This window comes from Ostrinia furnacalis, unplaced genomic scaffold, assembly GCF_004193835.3.
Source record: "Ostrinia furnacalis isolate ACB-3 unplaced genomic scaffold, ASM419383v2 OfSCF7708, whole genome shotgun sequence".
NCBI classification, from domain to species: Eukaryota; Metazoa; Arthropoda; class Insecta; order Lepidoptera; family Crambidae; genus Ostrinia; species Ostrinia furnacalis.
In genome coordinates, this window is record NW_021137947.1 from 258,118 (window position 1) to 280,416 (window position 22,299).

The 22,299-nt window shown below is 36.6% G+C and overlaps 1 protein-coding gene across 3 annotated transcripts in view; it reads left to right on the forward strand.

The window, feature by feature from the left end:
* sv (paired box protein shaven) overlaps positions 1–22,299 on the forward strand; it is a 114,571-nt gene that overhangs the window by 21,808 nt on the left and 70,464 nt on the right. For 2 of the 3 annotated variants that reach the window (XM_028322720.1, XM_028322721.1), the window contains exons 2-3: positions 14,488–15,029; positions 15,992–16,048. In XM_028322720.1, the coding sequence (XP_028178521.1) occupies positions 14,867–15,029; positions 15,992–16,048 (220 nt within the window). In that variant the 5' untranslated portion in view covers positions 14,488–14,866. The remainder of the gene's footprint in view (positions 1–14,487; positions 15,030–15,991; positions 16,049–22,299) is intronic. The other variant, XM_028322722.1, reaches the window with a different exon arrangement.

Here is a 22,299-nt window from a genome sequence, read left to right on the forward strand (position 1 = left end):
GTGTGATTATCTAGGACTTAGTTGGGAGGTAAGACGTAACTGCCGAAGGTGTTTTGAGATGTTCGATGTTTCTGGTTTGTTTGTATTGTTTTAAAAATCTAGGAATATAAGATAGATATTATGTCATCGTGAAATTGTTAACTCTGTCAGTTTATAATATAACGCGTTAGATTGTAAACTAACAGTGGGTTAGGTTAGGTTAGATTGTAATTTCATTACGTCAGATTAATCTGACGGAATTCACAATTTTACGGTGACAGATACAAGTAAACCACGTGTTAATCTATATAAATAAAAATGAATTGATGATGTTCGTTAGTCTGATTAAAACTCGAGAACAGCTGGGCCGATTGAGCTGATTTTGGTTTTAAAATGTTTGTCGTAGTCCAGGGTAGGTCTAAACGGTGAGCAAATACGCGCGCGATATTGTTTGTCTGTGACAGACAAAATTCCACGCGGGCGAATCCGCGGGCGGAAAGCTAGTAAGAAATAAGATTTGTCTACGCAGTTCTTGTCCCAGTATAGATAATGCAGTGGCACTACTAATTTACTTAAATCACTCACTTGCCACTGACTGCCAATTGCCAGCGGTTGACTGAGGAGAGACAATGATGGAACGTAGATGATAGAACACCAAGTAAGGAAGCTATCAAAAACAGTAAAAAGTATGTTTAGAAAATGATTTAATTTAAATTATACATCATTTCAGCCTTAGTTGTTCAGCAGTGCTCGCCGCACTGCTGAACATAGGCCTCCACCAATAACTTCCACATCGCAAGGTTGGTAGCGGCCTGCATCCAGCGCCTTCGGACTTCGAACGTCCCATTATTAATTAAAAAATATTAATTAAAGTAAAAAAAAATCTAGCTTTCTTTGACTATCTACCTAGTTTTTTCATGACAAAATAAGTAAATTCCATCGATAAAATTGCAAAAAGATTCATAAAATACTAATAAACTCTAAAATCCATCTACAAGTATACGTTTGAAAGGTCAAAGTTACTTCATCAAGATAATCTTTGCCATCAAAGCCCGGTGTCTTCACGTTTCCTTCAAATACAAAATGCATAGATAAGGGTTATCTTTAATCACACCCTACGTCGGTTGGTCTATTAAGTACAGCATTTCAAGCTAAAAGCTATGGGATCTTATGTCATGGGGATAGGGGTTAATTTGGAACAAAAATGTTAAGCTTAATGTTCTACGACTGTACAAAGAAAACGGTTTGATTGTCGGCAACCTGTCAGGGGTTACCATTAAGTTTTTGTACACCTTACAATGTAGGGGGATGACCATTTGTAAAATAATTGTGAGGTCATCTGCTAGATTATTGTTAGTAGTAAGTTGTGCATTGAGATAGGTAAACATCAAACATGAGTGTCTGCCCAAAACGGATGATAAAATTTTGGGCTAGCTAGATTGTAGATTGCAGTAGTAATGTTTTTTTATCCATAGCTGTATATCACCTTTGATTAATTAAATCTTTTGCATTGGTGACACAGTCAATGGTAAATTAAAATAAACGCCATGGCATCTTACGCACTTGTACGAGTATCTAATACTCGTAGGTACGATATTGTAAAGCAAAAAAAAAATGTTTATATCAATTTTGCGTCATTAGCTGATATAATAAATGCTCTTTTTGTTACATTAGATTAATAAGGTTACATATCGCAAAGGAAAATAGTTTCTTCTCACAATATTACATAATTTTAACACGTAAATAACTTAAAAAATAAAACAAAACAGGTCATCACAAGTCTCCTTTGTTAATCAGTTTAAAGTTTCCAAAAATTACGAAAGAGTTGCCAACAAACTAGGATGTTTCGTTCGTCATTTACTAATCAGCTTCTTATCAATGGGACGGAGGTCTCTGCCCTCGAATAATTACTGATTGTAATACAATGGAACAAAAAACCTGACAATCCGACAATTAACTGTAGACACCGCGCAAAAAGTTGATTTCACAGTACCTATGGCATCTTTAATTGAACATTCTCTGATAATAATAATTCGCCGATGCTTAGTATTGTTGACAATATTTTAACTATGCTTTTTAATACACCATATATGATTTTTGACTGGTTCGAAAGATTCAATTTGTACAATTTTGGCAGGTTTAAGGATATGCCACACTGGGTGCGGTTAGCTCAAAGTGAACGCAGTACACATCATGATGTATGAACATCATTGTCAATTTCTCATCATCATCATCTCAGCCATAAGTAGGACGTCCACTGCTGAACATAAGTAGGCCTCCCCCAATGCTTTCCATGCTGCCCGGTTGGTAGCGGTCAATCTCTACATATTTTGTATTGTTACGATCTGACAAGTGCGGGCTGCGTTCACTGAATTTGAGCTGATTTCAGACCGCAGAACCTGTGACAATACTACTTATTCATAGGTCAGTATCCAAGCAATCGAAAATTTGGGTTCATATCCCACCAGAGTCAGTATACTTTCATTTAAAAATTCGTTAGAATATCGATGGTGGTGATTTTAGTTTAACCAATTCGATAGCTCATAAAATCTGACACTAAAGATAACAGGTGACAGTTAAAAAAAGACCAACGACAATCAACAATCGTTTAACAACAGTTGTCAGTACATCAACAACGGTTTTTTGTCGTGCAAGTCGGTTAGAGATAGCAGGAAACGTTACACGAAGAAGAGGGTGGAATAAACGAAGAAAGTACCGACAGCATATTAAGCTTTACATTTTTTTGTTGAAATCCCGACCCTGTTGCAACGACTTAAGATAGAAGTGTTTAGGTTTATGTGCCGTTGATGCACTTTAACGTCGCGTGCGCAAGTAGGGATGCAAGATTAAGGGGCATGTGAAGTATAATTAATAAGTTGAACATAAACTTCAGACGATAATAAACTTTTTTGGTATGATAAATAATAAATTAATCTTCAGATCGTGCAATAAAAATATATGTTAAATAATAAAAGCTTGTAAAAGTTTAATCCTTAAAAAATAACGAATTAAATAGACGATTTTTAGACACGCGAAAACCATACTTATAATAAGGGTGAGATATTATTCACCTGTCAATAATTTCATAATAAGTCGTAATCTTTAACTAAACTGAGTTAAACTAGTGGATAACGCACGCCCGTATTCACAAACATTACTATGAGGTCTCACAGTGGTCGTGGACGCACAGGGTGATAGGTACACGAACTACAGAGCTATGAATACGGGCGTCAGTCAGTACCTACCTGAGGATGAATACCTATCTTTCTTCTTCTTCTAAATATATCAACTCAAAAAGGTGACTAACTGACTGACTGACATAGTGATCTATCAACCCAGACCACTAGACGGATCGGGCATCCTGCATCTAGCATGCAGGTAGATGTTATGACGTAGGCATCCGCTAAGAAAGGATTTTACGAAACTCCACCCTTAAGGGGGTAAAACGGGATCCACGCGTACGAAGTCGCGGGCAGCCGCTAGTTGTTGTAGGTATATTTCTACAAGTATCACAAATCCTTCAGTTGCCAAGTGTCACCAGTTCACAACAATAGGTAAATGTACCTAATTTAATACTATCAAATGACGCAGTCGGCTTACAGCGGTGACTTGATGACCTTGAAACACCGTACCTATAGTACGTGAGGTATTTTAGAAGCGGCTGAAGAACTGATAGTGCCCATGCGTATTTTAAAATACATGTTAGTCAGCGGGGGTTTTAAACGTTAGTAATCACTACATAGTATAAATGCGAACAGCTAGGGACTGGAATTCGTTGCCTGCTGCTGTCTTCCCCGAAGACTATAAACAGGGCCTTTTCAAGGCGAGAGTGAATAGGCACTTACAGGGCAGATAATTATGTACCATCCTAGACTGCATCCCACTTAACATCAGGTTCGATTGTGGTTAAATACCTGCCTTGTTATGCATAAAAAAGTCGCTTTCCGCTGTCTATCCCTATGTTTGCTTAGATTGTTGTTGCTTGTTGAAGAAAATATTTCGGGTTAGATTAATACTGGATTATTAAGACTCTATAACCTTCTAAAACAAAAAACTTAAATCAGACTTCTATTTCGTAGCTCGCATAGCTAAAAAAACCTCTGGATACCATATTTTAAGTGACAAAATATTAAAAGAAAAAGTTTAAAAGTAAAACTCAACAAAAACCATACGCATAACCGCCGACGCGCTAACCTAGAAAACTAACAATATAAGTGCTAGTTCACACGATCGCTCCCACGCCGTGTCTAGGGCGCGTGTGAACTCCCCCTAACAATGCTTTACGTCATGTGACATAAGATTTTTGAGGTTAGGTCATTTTTACTTTCGCGGGCAAAAGTCAAAGACCTGGGAAGTGATAATGGCACTTTCTTCGCTTTGGAAATGATTATTAGTTTTTTTTATCCACAACGAGGAAGCTTTTGGCTTGCATCTCACCTGATGGTAAGTGATGATCAGGCCGAAGGTGGAAGCGAGCTTCACCCGGAATACTCAACCACAGAGGAACTGGCTATCTTACCTCTAACTGCCGGAACACAACAATGCTGTTAACATTGTTGTTATGGCAACAGACTTAGGTAAGATGGTGGTAGCTAGCCAGGCGGACTTAGAACAAGCCCTACCACCAATCAAACCGAACAGAAAAATCTGCCCCCACTGGGAATCGAACCCGGGACCTCTGCGTCTGAAGCAGGTGGTCTTACCACTAGACCACAGAGGCGGTTATTTTATGGTCTTACCACTAGACTACAGAGTATAGTTTAAGCACTCTTTTTTAATTATTCATGGTTTTAACAGCCTCTTTGGTTTACTAGAAAGACCACCTACTTCATTCAGAAGTTTTGGACTGAAATGAATAGGTCGTGGCCTCCACTCCAGAACGTTGCTGCCCCATCGGGCGTCAGTTCTGCGTACTATGTGCCCTGCCCATTGCCACTTCAGCTTGCTAATCCGTCGGGCTCTGTCAGCGACTTTAGTTCGTTTACGGATCTCCTACGTACCGGAAAACGCAGCGTGCGACGTCCTGATAAAGGTAGCAGGAAGGCGCTGGATGCAGGCCGCTACCAACCGGGCGATGTGGAAGTCATTGGGAGGCCTATGTTCAGCAGTGGACGTCCTGTGGCTGAGATGATGATGATGATGATGATGATGATGAATTACAAGTATAGCGCTTAACTCAGTCAGTGTCTGAAATATGAGAGCGGCACATGAAAGGTGACATTTACATACAGGGTGATTTTTGTATCAGTATCCAAATTTTCAGGATCGACTCAGAATCAGTAACTTAATTGATTTACGTAAAGAAAACCAAACTTTTTTCTCCATATTTAATTATTTTCATCAGCTGCGCGCGGTTTCCAAATTGACTCACGTGGAAAATTTGCTTCGTTCTTGGAAAAAAATGTACACACAGTTAATTGCAAAGCTTAATAGACATAATGGTGAGCGAAAATAAGCAATAACCTTTAAAACTTAAGTTATGGGTGCCCATCGAATGCGAATTAGACTTTCAATATGTTTTTTTGCGAAAAATACCACAATTAAAAATAATTACGATAAAGTTGTATTGTCAAATTGTTCTAACGAGCTTATTAAAAAAATTTGGATACTGATAACAAAGTCACCCTGTATATTATAACGTGACAGAGAATACAAATCTGAAGCATATCTGAAGTATCACTAACGTTTGACGTTTCAAAAACACCCTCCCGTCCCCCTCCCACACCTCAGGTACTGACTGAGTTTATCGCTTGACCTTTAATTCATTACGCAGTAACTCCCCTAATTACCGACCATATTTCACACACCTGTTAAAGCCTAACCCACTTGACATGCAAATAAACGCTTTTTAACTAAATGTTCACATTTAACTTCATAAGTGCAGTCACGCAGCGTTCACTCGACCATCGGTATGAGAGGGGTTAAGAAATATTTTGATGTGGGGTGGAAATGACCAATTTGTTTTTATGAAGTCAACAGCACATGAGGCTATCCATTTTTGTAGAAAAATCGCTCTTATGGCAAGGAAATAAGGTACCATAGATAAGCTTGATGTGATTGCAGTTCAGTTTTATGGACGTGGGAATGTCCTGTACTATGATTTTTTGAATTTTGATTTGGCGAATTTGAATATTAACCTGGGATTGTAGAGCGATTTGCGTTTTATTGATTTGTGGGTTGATAAGGCCTGGGAAAATTGTGGTGACAATTTTGTAAAAACTTCAAAAACTGGTCGATGTTAGTCAGTTTCAGAAGACGAAATAATTTACAGAAACTACTTAACACCCTACCTTACAGACAAGGCTATTCAAAAGTAGTCCAAAACACATTATTCTAAAGCAAGTGCTGTTTAGAAGCCAACATCATCATCATTTCAGCCACAGGACATCCACTGCCGAACATGACCTCCCCAAATGATTTCCATATTGTTCTGTTGGTAGCGGCCTGCATCCAGCGCCTTCCAGAAAATAAATTAATTCTATAACTTTCGATGAATCGAGTTCAATATCGAGTTGAAAATATAAAAAAAAGAAATAACCGATTATTCGTTCGAGAAACCGTAGTACAATGTTGGAGGGTAAAAGTTCCAATTACGTATTTTTTCTGCGCTTACGCAGCGCAGGGCAGCGGTTGATCTACCGGAAAATTGCCATTGTTTACAAAATTACTCATTTTTGGGGTTCCTTTAGATAATTTTTAGGTTATATCCGCCATTATAATGCTTGCGGACCAAGGTTTTTAACGGTATTCTTTTTAGTCATTTTTATGTAGAGTTTTTTAACTCTACCAATTTTTGGTTCTAGATTTACAATGTGAATGATACTAAATTCAAATAATTTACTATTAAGATTTAGTTCGGACTGAAAAGTTCTCGAGTCTCTCAGAAAAGTTCTTGACCACACGGGCTGGAAGACGTAGTGTAGGCAGGTCTCTCACTAGGTGGACCGACGATCTGGTGAAGGTCGCCGGATGTACCTGGATGCGGACAGCGCAAGACCGGTCTTTGTGGAAATCCTTGAGTGAAGCTTTTGTCCAGTGGACGTCATTTGGCTGAAAATAACGATCAGATGAATATAATTTTAAATACAGAACCAAAACAACAACCCTTGTTCACCCTTTACTGTTTTTTCAATTATCGTCACGGTCTGACGATAATAAGGGGCTAGTTGCGAAACTAGACTAGACCTGTTAAAAATCTAGATTTGGTAAAAGTTAATAGGGATTAAGTTTTGAAATCTATGTTTTCACAAAGCTTCAAATTGATTTTATCCCAAAAATGAAAAGTGAAAATTTTATGGTGTGACGTCACCATCATTATGTCATTATAGTCTCCAACACGGAAGGATGACCTCTCTAATTTAAAAAAGAAAAAAGAATGATTTGGCCTACAAACATAAGGTACTTTTACAGGGTAAATATAAAATACTTTTCAAATACTTACTCGTATGTATTCTGAAATTGTTCCAGACAAGTTTTCCAAAAATACTTTGTCTGATGTCCTTGAAGCGGATTATGTCATGATATCCGATGGACGGGTCCGGACCTGTTGGGACGGGTTATCTTTGTACCTAAAGCTGGTGTAGGGTGACCATGAGTCTTGTATAAATTTAGACATCGTACGTGATCTTTACATAGGTTGTGGTATAAAAAAATTCGCTCCGTTCGTTGAAGGAATTAATGATAAGAAAGAAAGTTAATTTATTAATTGATGAAGTTGAGCTAGAAGTTACTTAATATCTTCCAATGGGTGCTAAAACTTTAAAAACATAAGAGAGCTATGGGAGAGTGCCTTTATTTTACCAATACCTTTTCATAAATATCATAAATACTTACTTACACTTAAAAGTTTAAGGTCAATTTCTTGCATTGTGAACTTGTTCATGTAACTAATAAATATTTTCAGTTTCAAAGGGTTCAAAGTTAATTCGACGTTCTTTTTTTTAATAATTTATGAATTGCAAGGGATCATGGCAGCCGTTTTAGATGTACTGTCTCTATTTTCAGAAAACCATAGTTACTCTAATTTTAATTAAATATGCCTTTGTCTAACATTTCGGCTGTCGGCAATTATCCAGTGGTTCAATGTCGCCTTTTTTTGTCCACGTGAGAATATACGCGCCATTTTGTACCGCCATATTGGATTTGATAACGATCGGTATTGGTTGTGTTCTTTTTTAACCGACTTAAAAAAAGGAGGAGGTTCTATGTTCGGCTGTATGTATGCTTTTTTTAAATTTTATTCTGAAATCTTGTACAGATAACATAAAAGCTTTCCCAAGGCAATCAATTTACTGAATCCAGCAAAACTGGACTGTCGTTTGAACACATACTTGGGTACTTCTCATTTACACTCAAATTTGATGGTCACACAATAATAGTTCATAAACGGTATAAGTTAGAACAATAACTTTGAAATCAGATGATAAAATATCTATTTAGCTACATACAAAATAAATTTTATCGTAATAGAAGCAAAAATAATACGAAAAAATCACATGAAACGATAAAAAACGGGGTCATTTTTCGCGTTCTCATCGTGTCACACCTTCGGTTGCAATGAAACATTTGGTTACTGCATTCACAATTTTCATTCAACGCGATAAAGTTTTTCTGTGACAGACAAAATTCCACGCGGGCGAAGCCGCGGGCGGAAAGCTAGTTTTTTTATAAACGTAAAAACTCAACGCATCTTTTCCACGCCTTTTGCGGAATTCAATGCTTACCTTTCATTTCCACTGGGTCCCCAAACAATTTTTTTTAAGCCAATTTTACGAACTTTTTCACATTTAAACGGATTATTTATAAAATCCTCCGCAAATGAAACAAAATTGATTTAGATAATTCACACAAACACTTCTTAATGCTACCATATTAAATTATACAAAGATAACATAGCATTTTTTGAACTGTCGGCGAAAAAAGAGTGAAACTTAGCAATTTTTGAGTGAAAGCTATAACACGTAAACAAGAGCTGCTACGAAAAAATGGACGGCAGATTCAGAATCAGCGACGTCAAATTAGTAAACATCATGTTATGAAAGTCAATCATCAGCCAAAAGTTGCAATTTTGTTGTGCAGTGTAAATTATACGTGGTAAGTAGAGATAGAGACTAATATTATAAATGCGAAAGTAACTCTGTCTGTCTGTCTGTCTGTCTGTCTGTTACGCTTTCCCGCTTAAACCTCGCAACCGATTTTGATGAAATTTGGCATAGAGATAGTTTGAGTCCCGGGAAAGAACATAGGATAGTTTTTATCCCGGTTTTTGAAACAGGGACGCGCGCGATAAAGTTTTTCTGTGACAGACAAAATTCCACGCGGGCGAAGCCGCGGGCGGAAAGCTAGTAAATAAATAAGGGCCTCGTATTTTTATTGTCTGTACTTACATTATAATAATATGTGTTTGAAATTAGAATTACAAATTCGAACGGATCGGTTTTTTGCGGGACACTGTAAACGGGATATTCGTGTGAACGTTAATATTAAAACACGTATACTACTAAACTTGGTCCTGTAAAAACGGGATGTGTCCGTTGGAACAAGCCTTAATTTTTTTGCGATTTTCAAACCAGTTTTGGTTTGCAATTACAACTGATTTTGCAATTAAAAAAAAAAAAAAAAAAAAAAAAAGGTAAATTGAAAAGAAAAACTTTCAATAGCTAATTAAAAGAAAGTTGTCTAAAAATNAAAAGAAAAACTTTCAATAGCTAATTAAAAGAAAGTTGTCTAAAAATCATGTTTCAGTTACGTAATGTAGCTATATCTGTCTATCTGTGATATCAAATAGGTATTACAACTTGATACTAATTATAGACATTAATTTTACAAATAAATACTCATTTTGATTACACGTAAACTATTATTTATTTAAGTACCTACAACAAATTACAATAGAAACGCTGGCATAGTTTAACTGGATTTACAAGTTAGACCAATTATTATGATATTTTTGCACGCACAAACAATATAAAACATTCAAATCACATACTTTATTTTATATTTCACAATAAACTTACACACATAAGAAAAATAGCTCGGTAGTGAGCTATACGGATTTAGTACCATCTCTATCACTAAATTGCCAAATTGAGCTGAAAAGGTTGTCCCCGCTGTAGTTCTTGAAATTAGCGCGTTCAGGCAAACAAAGAAACTCTTTAGCTTTATAATATTACCTAGTATAGATTCTATGATTTACACTAAATTTTCTCATCTGTGGTTTTACTTCGTTCTTTTTGGTGGGTAGTTGTTTCGTCATCACACAACAAGGTGTCATTAAATCTAAGTTATAGTGTTAAGTTTCTCACGGATACGATTGTTAGTTGTTTTTTATTATTTATAGTAGTTTTAGATGGTTACTGTTGATTTGACAGCGCCTTGTAAGTATAGATTCGGTGGGTTTTCTCGTGTGACATCTGGTTAAAAATAAATAATGTGTAAATTACTATGGTGTACAAAAAGACGTGAGGGTCACATCATTAGTTATTATACAAATTTAAGGTATTTAAGTATACAAAAAAAACATAACCATTTTTTAACTTTTTTTTTGTAGAGCGTCCAATAATTTTAATAATGGAGGTATCATAAAAAAATTAAAAAGTCCCTTCAAAAAGATTTTTAGCGATAGAGCTGCGTCTTAATATTTTTTCAAAGTCTTTTAGCAGATCTCTTATTTTCTTTTGACCATTTTCAGTAAATTTTTCAAACCCCATCCAAAATTACAAAACCATACAAAGCCAGTCAAACTAGTCATACGGTCGTAAACACTATCATTCATGTACGAGTACGATACCCATCATTGTGTGAATAAATTATGGAAAAAACTCTCGCACACCGCACCGCAAGTTTAAGATGTGTCTGAAGATAAATCTAATTAAATAATGTTTTCTTTGCTACGATAATTTGATAATATCCTTATCTATATTAAAAAATCAAATTCATGATCTTTAATTAACGAGTTAACGAATTGTGGCGTTTAGGGTGCAGTCAAAGATAATTTTATAATTAGTCTAAAATAGATTTTATTAGATAAACCTCTCGTTCCCACCGCTGCAACTCCTGTGTATCCAGGATCTAAGCTTGACCGCCAATAAAAACCCAACCAGTGATGGTCAAGTTTGTCCCGGGGGAAAGTTAACTGTCATAGGACCCGCAACGAAATTTATCAGGGGTACGTAGGAGTTGTTCGAAGTTAATTCGACTTCCCTCCATTGCAAAACTGATGACAGGTGAAAAACAAGGTCTTATTAGATAGTACAAATGAATCGATTTGTTACATTTTTTTTATTAGTATATGAATATAATTTTTTACATTCATTAATTTTTTGTTTATGCTTATTCGCTTTTCCGCAATGAAATCACGAACATGGATGTAAACATACATATTAAACATTAATTAAGACAATTACAATGACTAAGTATTTGTAATTATTGGTCAAAGTCAAACAAATTTGTGAATTCTTTACATTTAAAGTAAATTGCATTTGCTCAAAAATAACAGTCGTAATATTTCTTATGGGTGTCAAAATGAAAAATCTTTCTCATTTTGTTTCAGCTGGCTGTAAAAATAAAATACGTTTAAATAAATTACATATCCTAGTTTCCACCAGCTCCTATTTGCTCATTTAGCTTAATGTAGTCTACTCCATAACATTTTTTACGCTACAATTAGGTACCATGGGTTGACACCTATGCTAATTTATTCTAATGTCTAAAGGGATATCAAAACACAAATCTAATCTTTATCAAATTTGACATAATGTGTATTCTACAATGACTGTTTTAAAAGTGCTTTTCGTCTGAAACCTTCTTGTATCAGATGCGTCCCCAGTCTTTAATTCTTGCATACCCGCGGTACCTATTTGTTTTCATATACTGTCTGTTCTTAATCTATTTTTGTTTACACATGATTTTTTGCCTGAAACCCTTGATTTATCTTCAGATGCGTCCCCAACCTTTCGCTCGTGTATACCCACTATTCTTATTCGACGTTCTCACAGCCTTGCGCAGTCTTTTTGCAGGCGTAGGGATGACTCAGTGCGTGCGTAGTGCGCAGGTAATGTATCCTGTACCTTTGTGCCTAAATGCTGAGGTTCGGGTCAAAGATCTTTTGGAAACTTTTGGCTGGAAAGTGTGTGTCACAGAATGTTGCTGATAAGATGGCCGATGGTAATAAGGTGTTATACTCGTACAGTGAATCACGTCTAGTTTTTGATTCTTGGTCAGAACAATTTCAAAGTTAGTTTTTAGTAGGCTTGCTTGGAATGTTGGCTCGGGACTGTTACACTGGCACACAATTAGTGCCTTTTTTAAGTTGGTTACTTTCTTTGAACTAAATGACAGACAATGAAAGTAGCATGTAGATAGACATATGAATGTAAACACTTCACACTTTTCACACTTTGAGAGCTGAAACAAAGTGGTTTTACAGAAATTCTTTCCTATAATAATTATCGTCTTAATTACCAAACTGAAAAGCACGAACTATTTAAAAAATCTTGCCTATACTTATTGTTTTTAAGTTGGATTCTCAGTTATTTTAACCAAAATTAAACATTCATAATGCATTCTATTCTATTGTAAACGCGCGTGCGTTTGACATTGTTTCTTTGTTAGTAGGGTATAAGTAAATCAAGTAGCTCCTTGCAAATAAAATGTTCTATTATTATGCTGTATTCGCGGCTCGTGCCTTGGAAACCATTGTTCTTAGGAAATGTGATGTGGGAAGAAAGTGTTTTGGATGTGGCAACATTTTACAAGTTTATGAACATTTTTATAGCATTTAGTTTTACAGTATTTGTTTATAAAATGTTGCAAAATTGCAGTCAAAGTTCTTTAGAATCAGATTGGAACTTCATGATTACATACAGTTATGTATTTAAAAAAATGATTTTAGAAACGGTACCAAAGGACTTCTTCCTAATAATGAATTTTAATTTGTTTTTTTATTAATAATATTAACTTATTTTAGGAACCTTTCAAAGTATATACATGAAGAGTCATCGTTTTGTAATAGTTATTTGAATGGGCTTAAAAATAAAAACTCATAAAACTCATAAAACTCATTTATTTCTGTAAATAGGCTTAAAAAAAGCACTTTTACACGTCCCAGTATTAACCCTACCACTGCTTCAGGACAATAAATGGGCCAGTGCTGAGAAGAAGCAGCGCAAGAAACTCAGACACTATTGTCAGCCTCTTTTTCAAAGGTTTACATGCTTTAAAATGTACAAAGTTATAAATATTTATGCGAGCTAGGCAGTAAAGTATCCCAAACATTTTTATCTTTTAAATAATCATCGACTTTATAGTAGCCCTTTTTCATTAAGGTACTTTTAATATGTGCTTTGAATTTATGAATGGGTAGTTCTACAACAGTTTGTGGTAATTTATTAAATAATTTAATACATTTTCCCATAAATGAATTACCAATCTTATGCAATCTGAAATTTGGAACGGCAAGTTTATTTTTGTTTCTTGTATTAAAGTTATGCAAATCGCTCTTTTTCGTGAATTGCTCTATATTTTTGCGGACATATAAAAGGTTTTCATAAATGAACTGTGAAGCTACTGTCAGTATGTTAATATTGATCCCTGCGGCACACCCATAGTAAGAGGTGCTCCAGAAGACTCAGTTCCGTTAATACAAACTTTTTGTTTTCTGCCTGTGAGATACGAGTTCAGCAGATCAAGTGACTTATTCGAAACACCATAATGTCGCAATTTGTTTAGTAAGGTTTGGTGGTCTACACAATCAAACGCTTTTGAAAGATCACAGAAAATACCAACAGCGTCCTTTTTACTCTCCCAAGCATCAAAGACGTGTTTCAATAGTGCTACCCCAGCGTCAGTAGTACTTCTACCTTTCGTAAAACCAAATTGCTTATTGTGTAATAATTTGTTAAAAATGAAGTGAGATAGAAGTTGGTGGAAAATAATTTTCTCAAAAATTTTGCTAAGTACTGGTAGAATAGAAATCGGTCGAAAATTAGAGGGGTCACATTTGTCACCGGCCTTGAACAATGGAATTATTTTACTTAACTTCATTAAGCTAGGAAAGCAACCTTGATCAATACATGTATTAAAAATGAATGCAAGGTGAGGAGCTATGGTGTCAATAATTGTTCCAATTATACTGAATAATATCTCTCTTCTGCTGGTTTATAGGTCAATCCAAATACAAAATGTTAGTAGTAGTAGTAATAAATGAAGACTAGTGACTTTTAACAAGTTAGGTCAAACTGTATGACTTTACTTTGAATATAACTTATGCTTTATCATTCCTACATCGTGGTTCCCACAGGATAGCCTTTGTTCGCATTCTCCTCTGAATCTAAATACCGACGCGTTTTTATATGCACTTACACAAATTCTTGCATTCACTTGCATTTGCGTGTACAGTCAGATACACAAAAACTTTGAAGTTTGCCTAATTTTTTACTAATTAGAAATTTTTGTCTCAAAAAAAGAATCTGTTACGACGATATATTTATATTAATTATTTTGTTCCAGATACATAATGCTGAGACAACGCATGAAGTTCCGCAAGAAACGATGAGAAAAAACCAAACGTCGCAGTGACAATTACAATGTGACAGTTAAGTGACAGACGCCACGAAAACTTTAAACTTCCAACCAAAATACTCTTCCAAAATTCTCTAATAGTTTATAATCAAGAAATAAGTGCCAATAATAGTGCAAAATTAGACAACAAAACGCCAACGAACATTCAAAACGCAACGACAAATTTTAGTGCCACACAATACTGCATAACATAACAAGTGTCACAGATTAAAAATAACTTTAAGCGCTGTGAACTCTTTGGAACTTTCGCGCCTTTTTAAGTGACAAGTGAGCTGTCAAACCGGTTCGAAGGAGGTTATGAAAAGCGATGGATCTCCACGCTCCGCCACTGGTTGTCCATGGGTATGAGCCTCACGCGCCCTTGCTGGAGGTTGAGGGTCTGGACCCTCATAGTCCTCAGCAGAAGGTGTTGATACACGCGCCATCTTTGCAAACCCAGGAGCTGATCAGTAGCGACCATCGGAATGGAGGTGAGTTTCTTGTTATTTTTCGTTTTAATGTTTTATTTCATAAATTGATTATGTGAGGCCAGAAACTGGGCACATGGCTTTTTGACTGGATAAAAAAATACTGACTTTTGTTAGTCCCAATTGAAACTTACAAATTAAATATTTTATAACATGTAGAGTTCTTCAACCTTTTAGCTTGCCTATGAAGTTGTTATTTTTTAACGTAGTGTTAAAACTTAGCCCATGATTCGGCAACTATCAGTGACGGCTGCATAATGCCCTTACCAGTTGGCGCCACTATAGAGTAAGGTCCTGTCAACTGGTGCACTGAAGTAGTAGAAGGACTGTCACAATTGCAATCACCAGGATGGCGCTACTGTACTGTCCTGTCACTCGCCAGTGGTGCCAACTGTTAAGTTTAGAAACGATATCCTTCACTGTAAAAGTAATATAATTTTCAAACTGTAAAAGTGGTTTTTAAAAGCTTACTTGCAAGAAGAAAAATAATTTAATTTAATTATTTGGCCGGCTCAACACGTTGGCCCCAACGTTGGTCCCAATATCACTAGTCCAACTTGGACTGAAAATAGTTATCCATACTTTGGTGCCAATCTGTGGTGCCAATACTATTTTCTAGATTTACACGTTGGACGAGTAGCATTCGGACCAACGTGAGGATCTGTCCTTGATATTTTGGGTCTATTCCGATATAGCACTGCAATCACTGCTATTCCACACAAACCAGTGACAGCACTGACCTGTGCTCGCAGTGCTTTGACAAAATACACTCTAAGGCTGAGTTGTACCATCTTACTTTAACTTTGACAAACGTCAACTTCATACAAAAAACACCCGTTATCGTCAAAGTTAACGGTCAAGATTAGGTGGTGCAACTCATCCTATGTCTGCTGTCCCTGACATTTTGAGATTGCCATAAGAAAGAAGTATGATTATTGAGAGCAGATGTGTCTGATCTGACGTAGAGTACGACTTTGCAGATGAGCAGTACCACGCGCACAGCAGCAACCAGGGAGGCGATGGTGAGTCCTGAATTAATACTAATATTATAATTTACAGCAGTGGTGCTTAACCGGTGGTCCGCGGACCACTGGTGGTCCCTGGAGGCATTCCAAGTGGTCCGCGAAGACATCGTAATAAACAAGTGACGTGACATGATGAGTCGAGTCAACACAACGCAAACGGTGCACAATGGGAGAGAAATCGACCTCCCCTTTCATAGGATTTTCAAAAAAATATAAGTGGTCCCTGACAAGACAGAAATTTGGTAAAATGGTCCCTCGTGTCTTAAAGGTTAAGAACCACTGATTTACAGGAATCAAGGTCTTTTAGTAAATTTAGTTGGTGTTAATGGTGCCAGGAGACAAATGGTTAGGCTAATCTTCATTTTTATTACTTTAGACTACCATTTCAAACTAAACGAAGAAGAAGCGAAATTCAGAAAATAATTAACATACAAAAATGTTTAAAAACTATTTGTCGTATTGCATGTAATGGTATATTTAAGTCATCATAACTACCAATATAGTCTTGAATGCAGGAAGAAGACCCTCTCTAATTTACCAGAGACAAATGGAGGATTGTTTGTTTACACTTTCTACGCTAGCCAAACTGGTTCAGGAGGTTACATTTATGCAATCAATTATAATCAGAAACTGACTTGCTAAAAAGCGTAGAGTCTTTTAGCCCTAAAATGCAGTGTCAAGAGTATCAACAGATGTACAGTCACGGAATGAAAAGGTTCGTCAGTTTTCAAATTGATTCCTTCAACGAATCGCGAGCACATATTACCTTTTGAAACTATGCTACAGAATAATCTCAAATTAGAGAAAATAATCTTTAACTGTTCGTCAGTAAAGTTCAAAATTATTGAGATCAAAGTTGTTTGACGATTTATCTTGTCAAGAAGATTATTATGATTGATAAATAAAACCTTCTTGTTGGTTCAACCTGCCATTATTATGTCTATTAAATAAAAAAACTATTGTCAATTGGTCAATGTCATCATTGCATTGCACTGATGGGATAGAAAAATAAACAAGCAAAACCTTATTCATCAGCAAACGTCATATTTATTTAAATGTTAGCAGCACTGTTTCTTGCACTGTTATGTTGGCAGGTTTGACTCTTTGGTGCAAGCGAAAACCGACACTAAGGCCCAGTTTTTTGATTCGTAGTTAAAATAACCAATAGTCAAATTTGACAGATGTCAAATGACAAGTGGTTAAATATCAGAGAAAAATGTTTTTCGAACAATGGTTAGCTTGACTTTTAGTACATTTTTAAACTATTAGTTAACATTTTGTTAATATTTAACCATTAGTAGCAAAATTTAACAATTTGTTATTTTAACTACGAATCAAAAAACTGGGCCTAAGGTGACGAACCTTTTCATTCTGCGACTGTACATAAACATAGCCCAAAACGATTCGATCAAAATGAATGTAACGTTTAGTGCGCGGGTCAGTTTGTGGTCTCTAGATATTTCACTGGACTCTCACTGAGATTGAAAGCCTCTTTTTTAATGACTCGCCTAAAGACGACAGTGCACGACTAGTATAAATATAAGTAAAGGCGGGGTTACAGTGGTAGCGGGACGGATATGAAAGTTATTTTTGGGATCATGGATAGAATTCGTACCGAATTAATGGGCTGATTATCTGAAAAAAAATGGCACCGGTATTTTAATTTGATAATTTTCTTGGAGGTTAAAATACTGTTGTTGTTAGAGCTTTATCTTTCCTGACTTTAATAAACCAGAATTTAGTGAAGGAATTTGATTTTCTAAGCCTTTTAACCTTTAACTGGTGACCTGCCCGTCTCTCAGACACCGCGTTTCGTTTTTTTTATTTATCTCCCCGCCTTTTTGTCGCTTCTCCCCGTGCGTTTTAGTACCTTCCGCGTTTGCCATATACTTTCGCTCAGTAGGGGGCGCAAGAGCTCAGGGTCTCCTGTGTTGCCTGTGTGGAGCTTTCGCCGTCTCACAGACGTCAGGTCAGTGCTAATGTGTATTTTACCTATGTGTCTGTTGTTCGTCACCTCACAGTTAGTTTACACAACTTCATAGTGTTTGAGGGACGTCACAGCGGTGGTAATGTATTGTTATTATCTTTTATAGAATGTCTCACGATAAACAAAAGAGGTCTGCCAAAAGAAGAAGGGTTCTTAGTCAGCGAGGTATAATACAGGAGCTTCTAACAGAGAACGACGACGAGTGTAGTAGTTTTGACGACGATATAGGCGATCCTGACTTCGTTTTAGAAAGTCTGCATGTTACCAATTCTGAGCAATCTGGATATGAAATCAACACCTCCACCATTGAATAACAGTGTCCTGACGAAATAGGAGGGGTTGATGGATGAGATGGAACAAAGTGTTTCAACTATTCAACATACTTATTGGCCTATGTATAATCATATTCTATAGCTTAGCTCAGTCGATATTTTTCAGGAATAAATTCTTACGTCTTAAACAGTGATTGCGACAATACTAACAAGGTAACTAGGGGCAGCTTCTTATTATCATTGGATAGCTCTTTAGTTATACCTCAATTGAAACTCGAGGCTTATAATGACTACCCTACCCCGCGAGCTGCGTTCAGTTGGTGTTGATGAATTACCACCTAGACCGACTTCTGCCTCGTCCCAAAACCATCCTGGGGTTAAAAGAACATGTGCCATTTGTCTTAGCCATGTAATAAAATGTACTAGGTTCACTAGAACTTATTATGATAAACCTATGTGCCTAAATTGCTGCAAGCAAAATTGTGATGTCTGTAGACGTGAACGTTTCTAGTAAGTGATATTTGATGATTGTAGTTTTTTTAATTTCTTATCTTAGGATAGCTTTACCTGCTGAGTTTTGTTGATTAGTATCTAAACTATCTAAAAATGATGATTAGGAAGGTCCCAAAGTGTATTTCTGGGGGCTAGTATGCCCATTTTAGGTGTCTAACTTTTTTTTTAATGAAAAGTACCTTGCTCAAATAAAGACTGATTTTGTACCAAAAACTAATGTTTTTTTAAACCATGTTTTTATATTATTTGGACAACTATATAAGTTACGAAATTCTTGGCCTCAAACTTATTTTACGTTAGCCAATTTTTTTGTACATTAGTTTTTCTTTGACGTCTCTTAAACGTCACCTCACCAAATACGCACTGTTGACTTCAGGTCACCAGTTAAAGGTTAACTTTATTACCTAAGTTTTAAGGCTGGGTTGCACCATCTTACTTTATAACTTTAACAAACGTCAAAAGTCTGTCAAACTTCAACTCCAATGTTTAAAGTTAAGTAGGTGTATCTGAGGCATAAAAAATAATTAATCTTTATTACTTGTTTGTTCAAGTTCAAGATAAGTGCCTGTGCTAGATGTTTTAAAACGAAAAAGGCAGATTCATGACCGCCAGAAATAAAATGGCCCAGCTCCACCTAAGTAGGTCAACTTGGACGTTACTATTGTAGTTATTTACATTTATTTCGTTGCGGATCCAATGACAGTCTAACTTTCCCCTGTAGATCCTGGCTACACAGGAGTTACAGCGGTGGGAATAGTCTCGTTTTGCCTGTACATTATCAAATAACTATCTTACTTTAACTATAATAACATACGTCAAAAATCTGTCAAACTCTATACAAAAATACCGGCTATCATTATAGTTACGGTTAAAGTTAAGGTGTAACTCAGCCTAAAATGTTTTTATTTTTCGTCATCACTGCCCGCTGTCACTGGCACCCCATCCCACACGAGATCACAAGCGGCGGCGGCCCAACTAATTTCACAGCGATTTGGGCAAGTGTACGCGCACAAAAAACGCGTCATTCACGCGCCGCGGTGAAACTAACTCATTCAGCTGCGTCTGCGTTTAGAATGTGTTTGTACTCGGATGTCGGGCAGTCACTCGGACTTCGGAAGACGAGAGATAGATAAAACGTTTATGAAGACACATGTAGAGACAGAAGTTAACACATTAATTAGTTAGAATTAAATAAGGTACCTATTAAAAGAAATCAAGGTTTAGCTCAAAACTAAAATTGTGTTGGTAGGAATCAATCTAGTAAGAAAACCAAAATAGTTAAACATAATTATCATCAATTGATACTAGCAAATAACTGCACGCAGGAAGATTGAATGCTACTGAAACGTCACTCTTGTAGCAGAATTTTGGGCTGACACAATGTAGGTTTGTTGTCGACACCACAAGACGAAGAAGAGAATAATTTGTTATATTATTGTTATTGTTGTACCTAATGTTAGTTTTTTCCATTTGTAGTCAATTTTACTTAGGAATCTTATTACTTTCCGAAGTTTGATCTTTCTCACTGTTCCTTTAAGCATAGTCAGGAACAACATCTTTTATTCTCCACATTAATTATCTGGAAATAAATTCCCATTTCTACACGCAAAAAAAAACAAATCTGACGTTTCTCACTAGCTCGCTCGCGCTTAGTCACGCGCACAGAAAGCGAAACTGCGCGCGCGCGCGTTTTTGCGCGTCCAGGTGTGCCGCGCCTTCCTGTGGGAAGATGAAATGGAAATCGAACCCGGTAATCCAGGAATTGGCACGTGAGAAATGTGATAATAAGCATGTAAATCATATTTTGATAGTGCCTTTAGATTATAATTTTGGTGCAATTTGTCAGTTGACTTCAACCAATGAGGGTTTTCGCTTGAAAAATCCGCCAGATTGCAATACGTAGACGCGAGGTCCAAATGTTGCATCATTGGTTATTTTTGACATGACATTGACAGATATATCAAAATCCACCAATCACGCAGCAGTCAGACCCCACATCCACGTCCTGCCATCTGGCGGATTTTTCAATCGCGAAAACCCTCATTTATTGACATACTTTTAAAGCTGTCCAAACGCGATTTTTTCATGTGTTTTTTATGGCAACGACAAGCTATGACATTCATTAACTCAATTAACTAACTTTCAATTCGTTTCATTATCATCAGTTCATTTTAATCTCCACTGCGTATTTCTCTGATTATTTGTCATATTATTATATGAATAGAAAATTTGACTTACGCTCTGACTAGACAAGAAAGTCTGATGCCAGTGCCCTAGAAAGGACCTAGGTGATCCTAAGTATTCTACACTACTGAAAGACATACTTACCATGCATGAATGAAATAAATTATTTGTATTCAATCAATTTGACTTTAACTTTGTCTTGCTATAATTATACGAGTGTAACAATACCCGTATCTTATGACTACTAAATGACACAACCAGAACTCATCAATGAATCGTATTTGATACAAAGAAAGCAAGAAAGTGCTCGTATTCCCAGGGAAGTGGCTGCGGTCGACGGTGTGGATTGCGCCGGGGTTCCTTGGGAGAGCGTGGAAAAGTACTTGTTGGGGCACTCCCAAGTGTATCTACTGAGAATTGGTACAATGGATTGTGTTACAATGTTTTTCGACAAAGTATAAGATCCTTCGCTTCTTACAAATTTAAAATTAAGCCGTGTATCTAATATATAACTCAAAGGTGACTGACTGACTGACATAGTGATCTATCAACGCAAAGCCCAAACCACTGGACGGATCGGGCTGAAATTTGGCATGCAGGTAGATGTGGTGACGTAGGCATCCGCTAAGAAAAGATGTTACGAAACGGGTAAAACGGGACGCGTACGAAATCGCGGGCGGCCGCTAGTTCTAGAACAGAATCGTGGATTAAGTGTCAAATACGTACATGCTAATCTCTTAGGGTCTTCCCAACCCTGGTCTGGTCAGCGTGGGAATGTAGACCAAATCCTCCATTTACCTTTGGTAAATTGGAAAGGGTTGTGCTCCTGCAATGGAGGCTAATTGATATCAGGTCAGTAATATAAATGTTACGGCTAAAGATAGGTGTGAACATAAACTTAAGATTAGCCGGCTAAACTTAAGTTTATCTTCGACGAGATGCTAATGTTAGTTTCTTCTATCTTTAGCCGGCTAAACTTAAGTGTAACCGCAGGCCCTTGGCTAAAAATGTAGAAGGAAATGGAAAAGGAAACAATGTAATTATGTTTACTATTTTGACACGAAAACTTTATTAACACGTTCCGACGCTGTACTCCAGTCCACTATGACACTAACAATCTTCACATAAATGTTTCATACACCTATACCCGTACTGTTGTTCACAATATTTTGCAACAACAAGTCTGCTCTCTATGAAACTCTAATGTAAAATCGACGGTTGTTGCCGTAGTGATTTTTAGATTGATTACGGCGAGACCCGTACTGCCATAATATGAATGAATTCCACCTTTA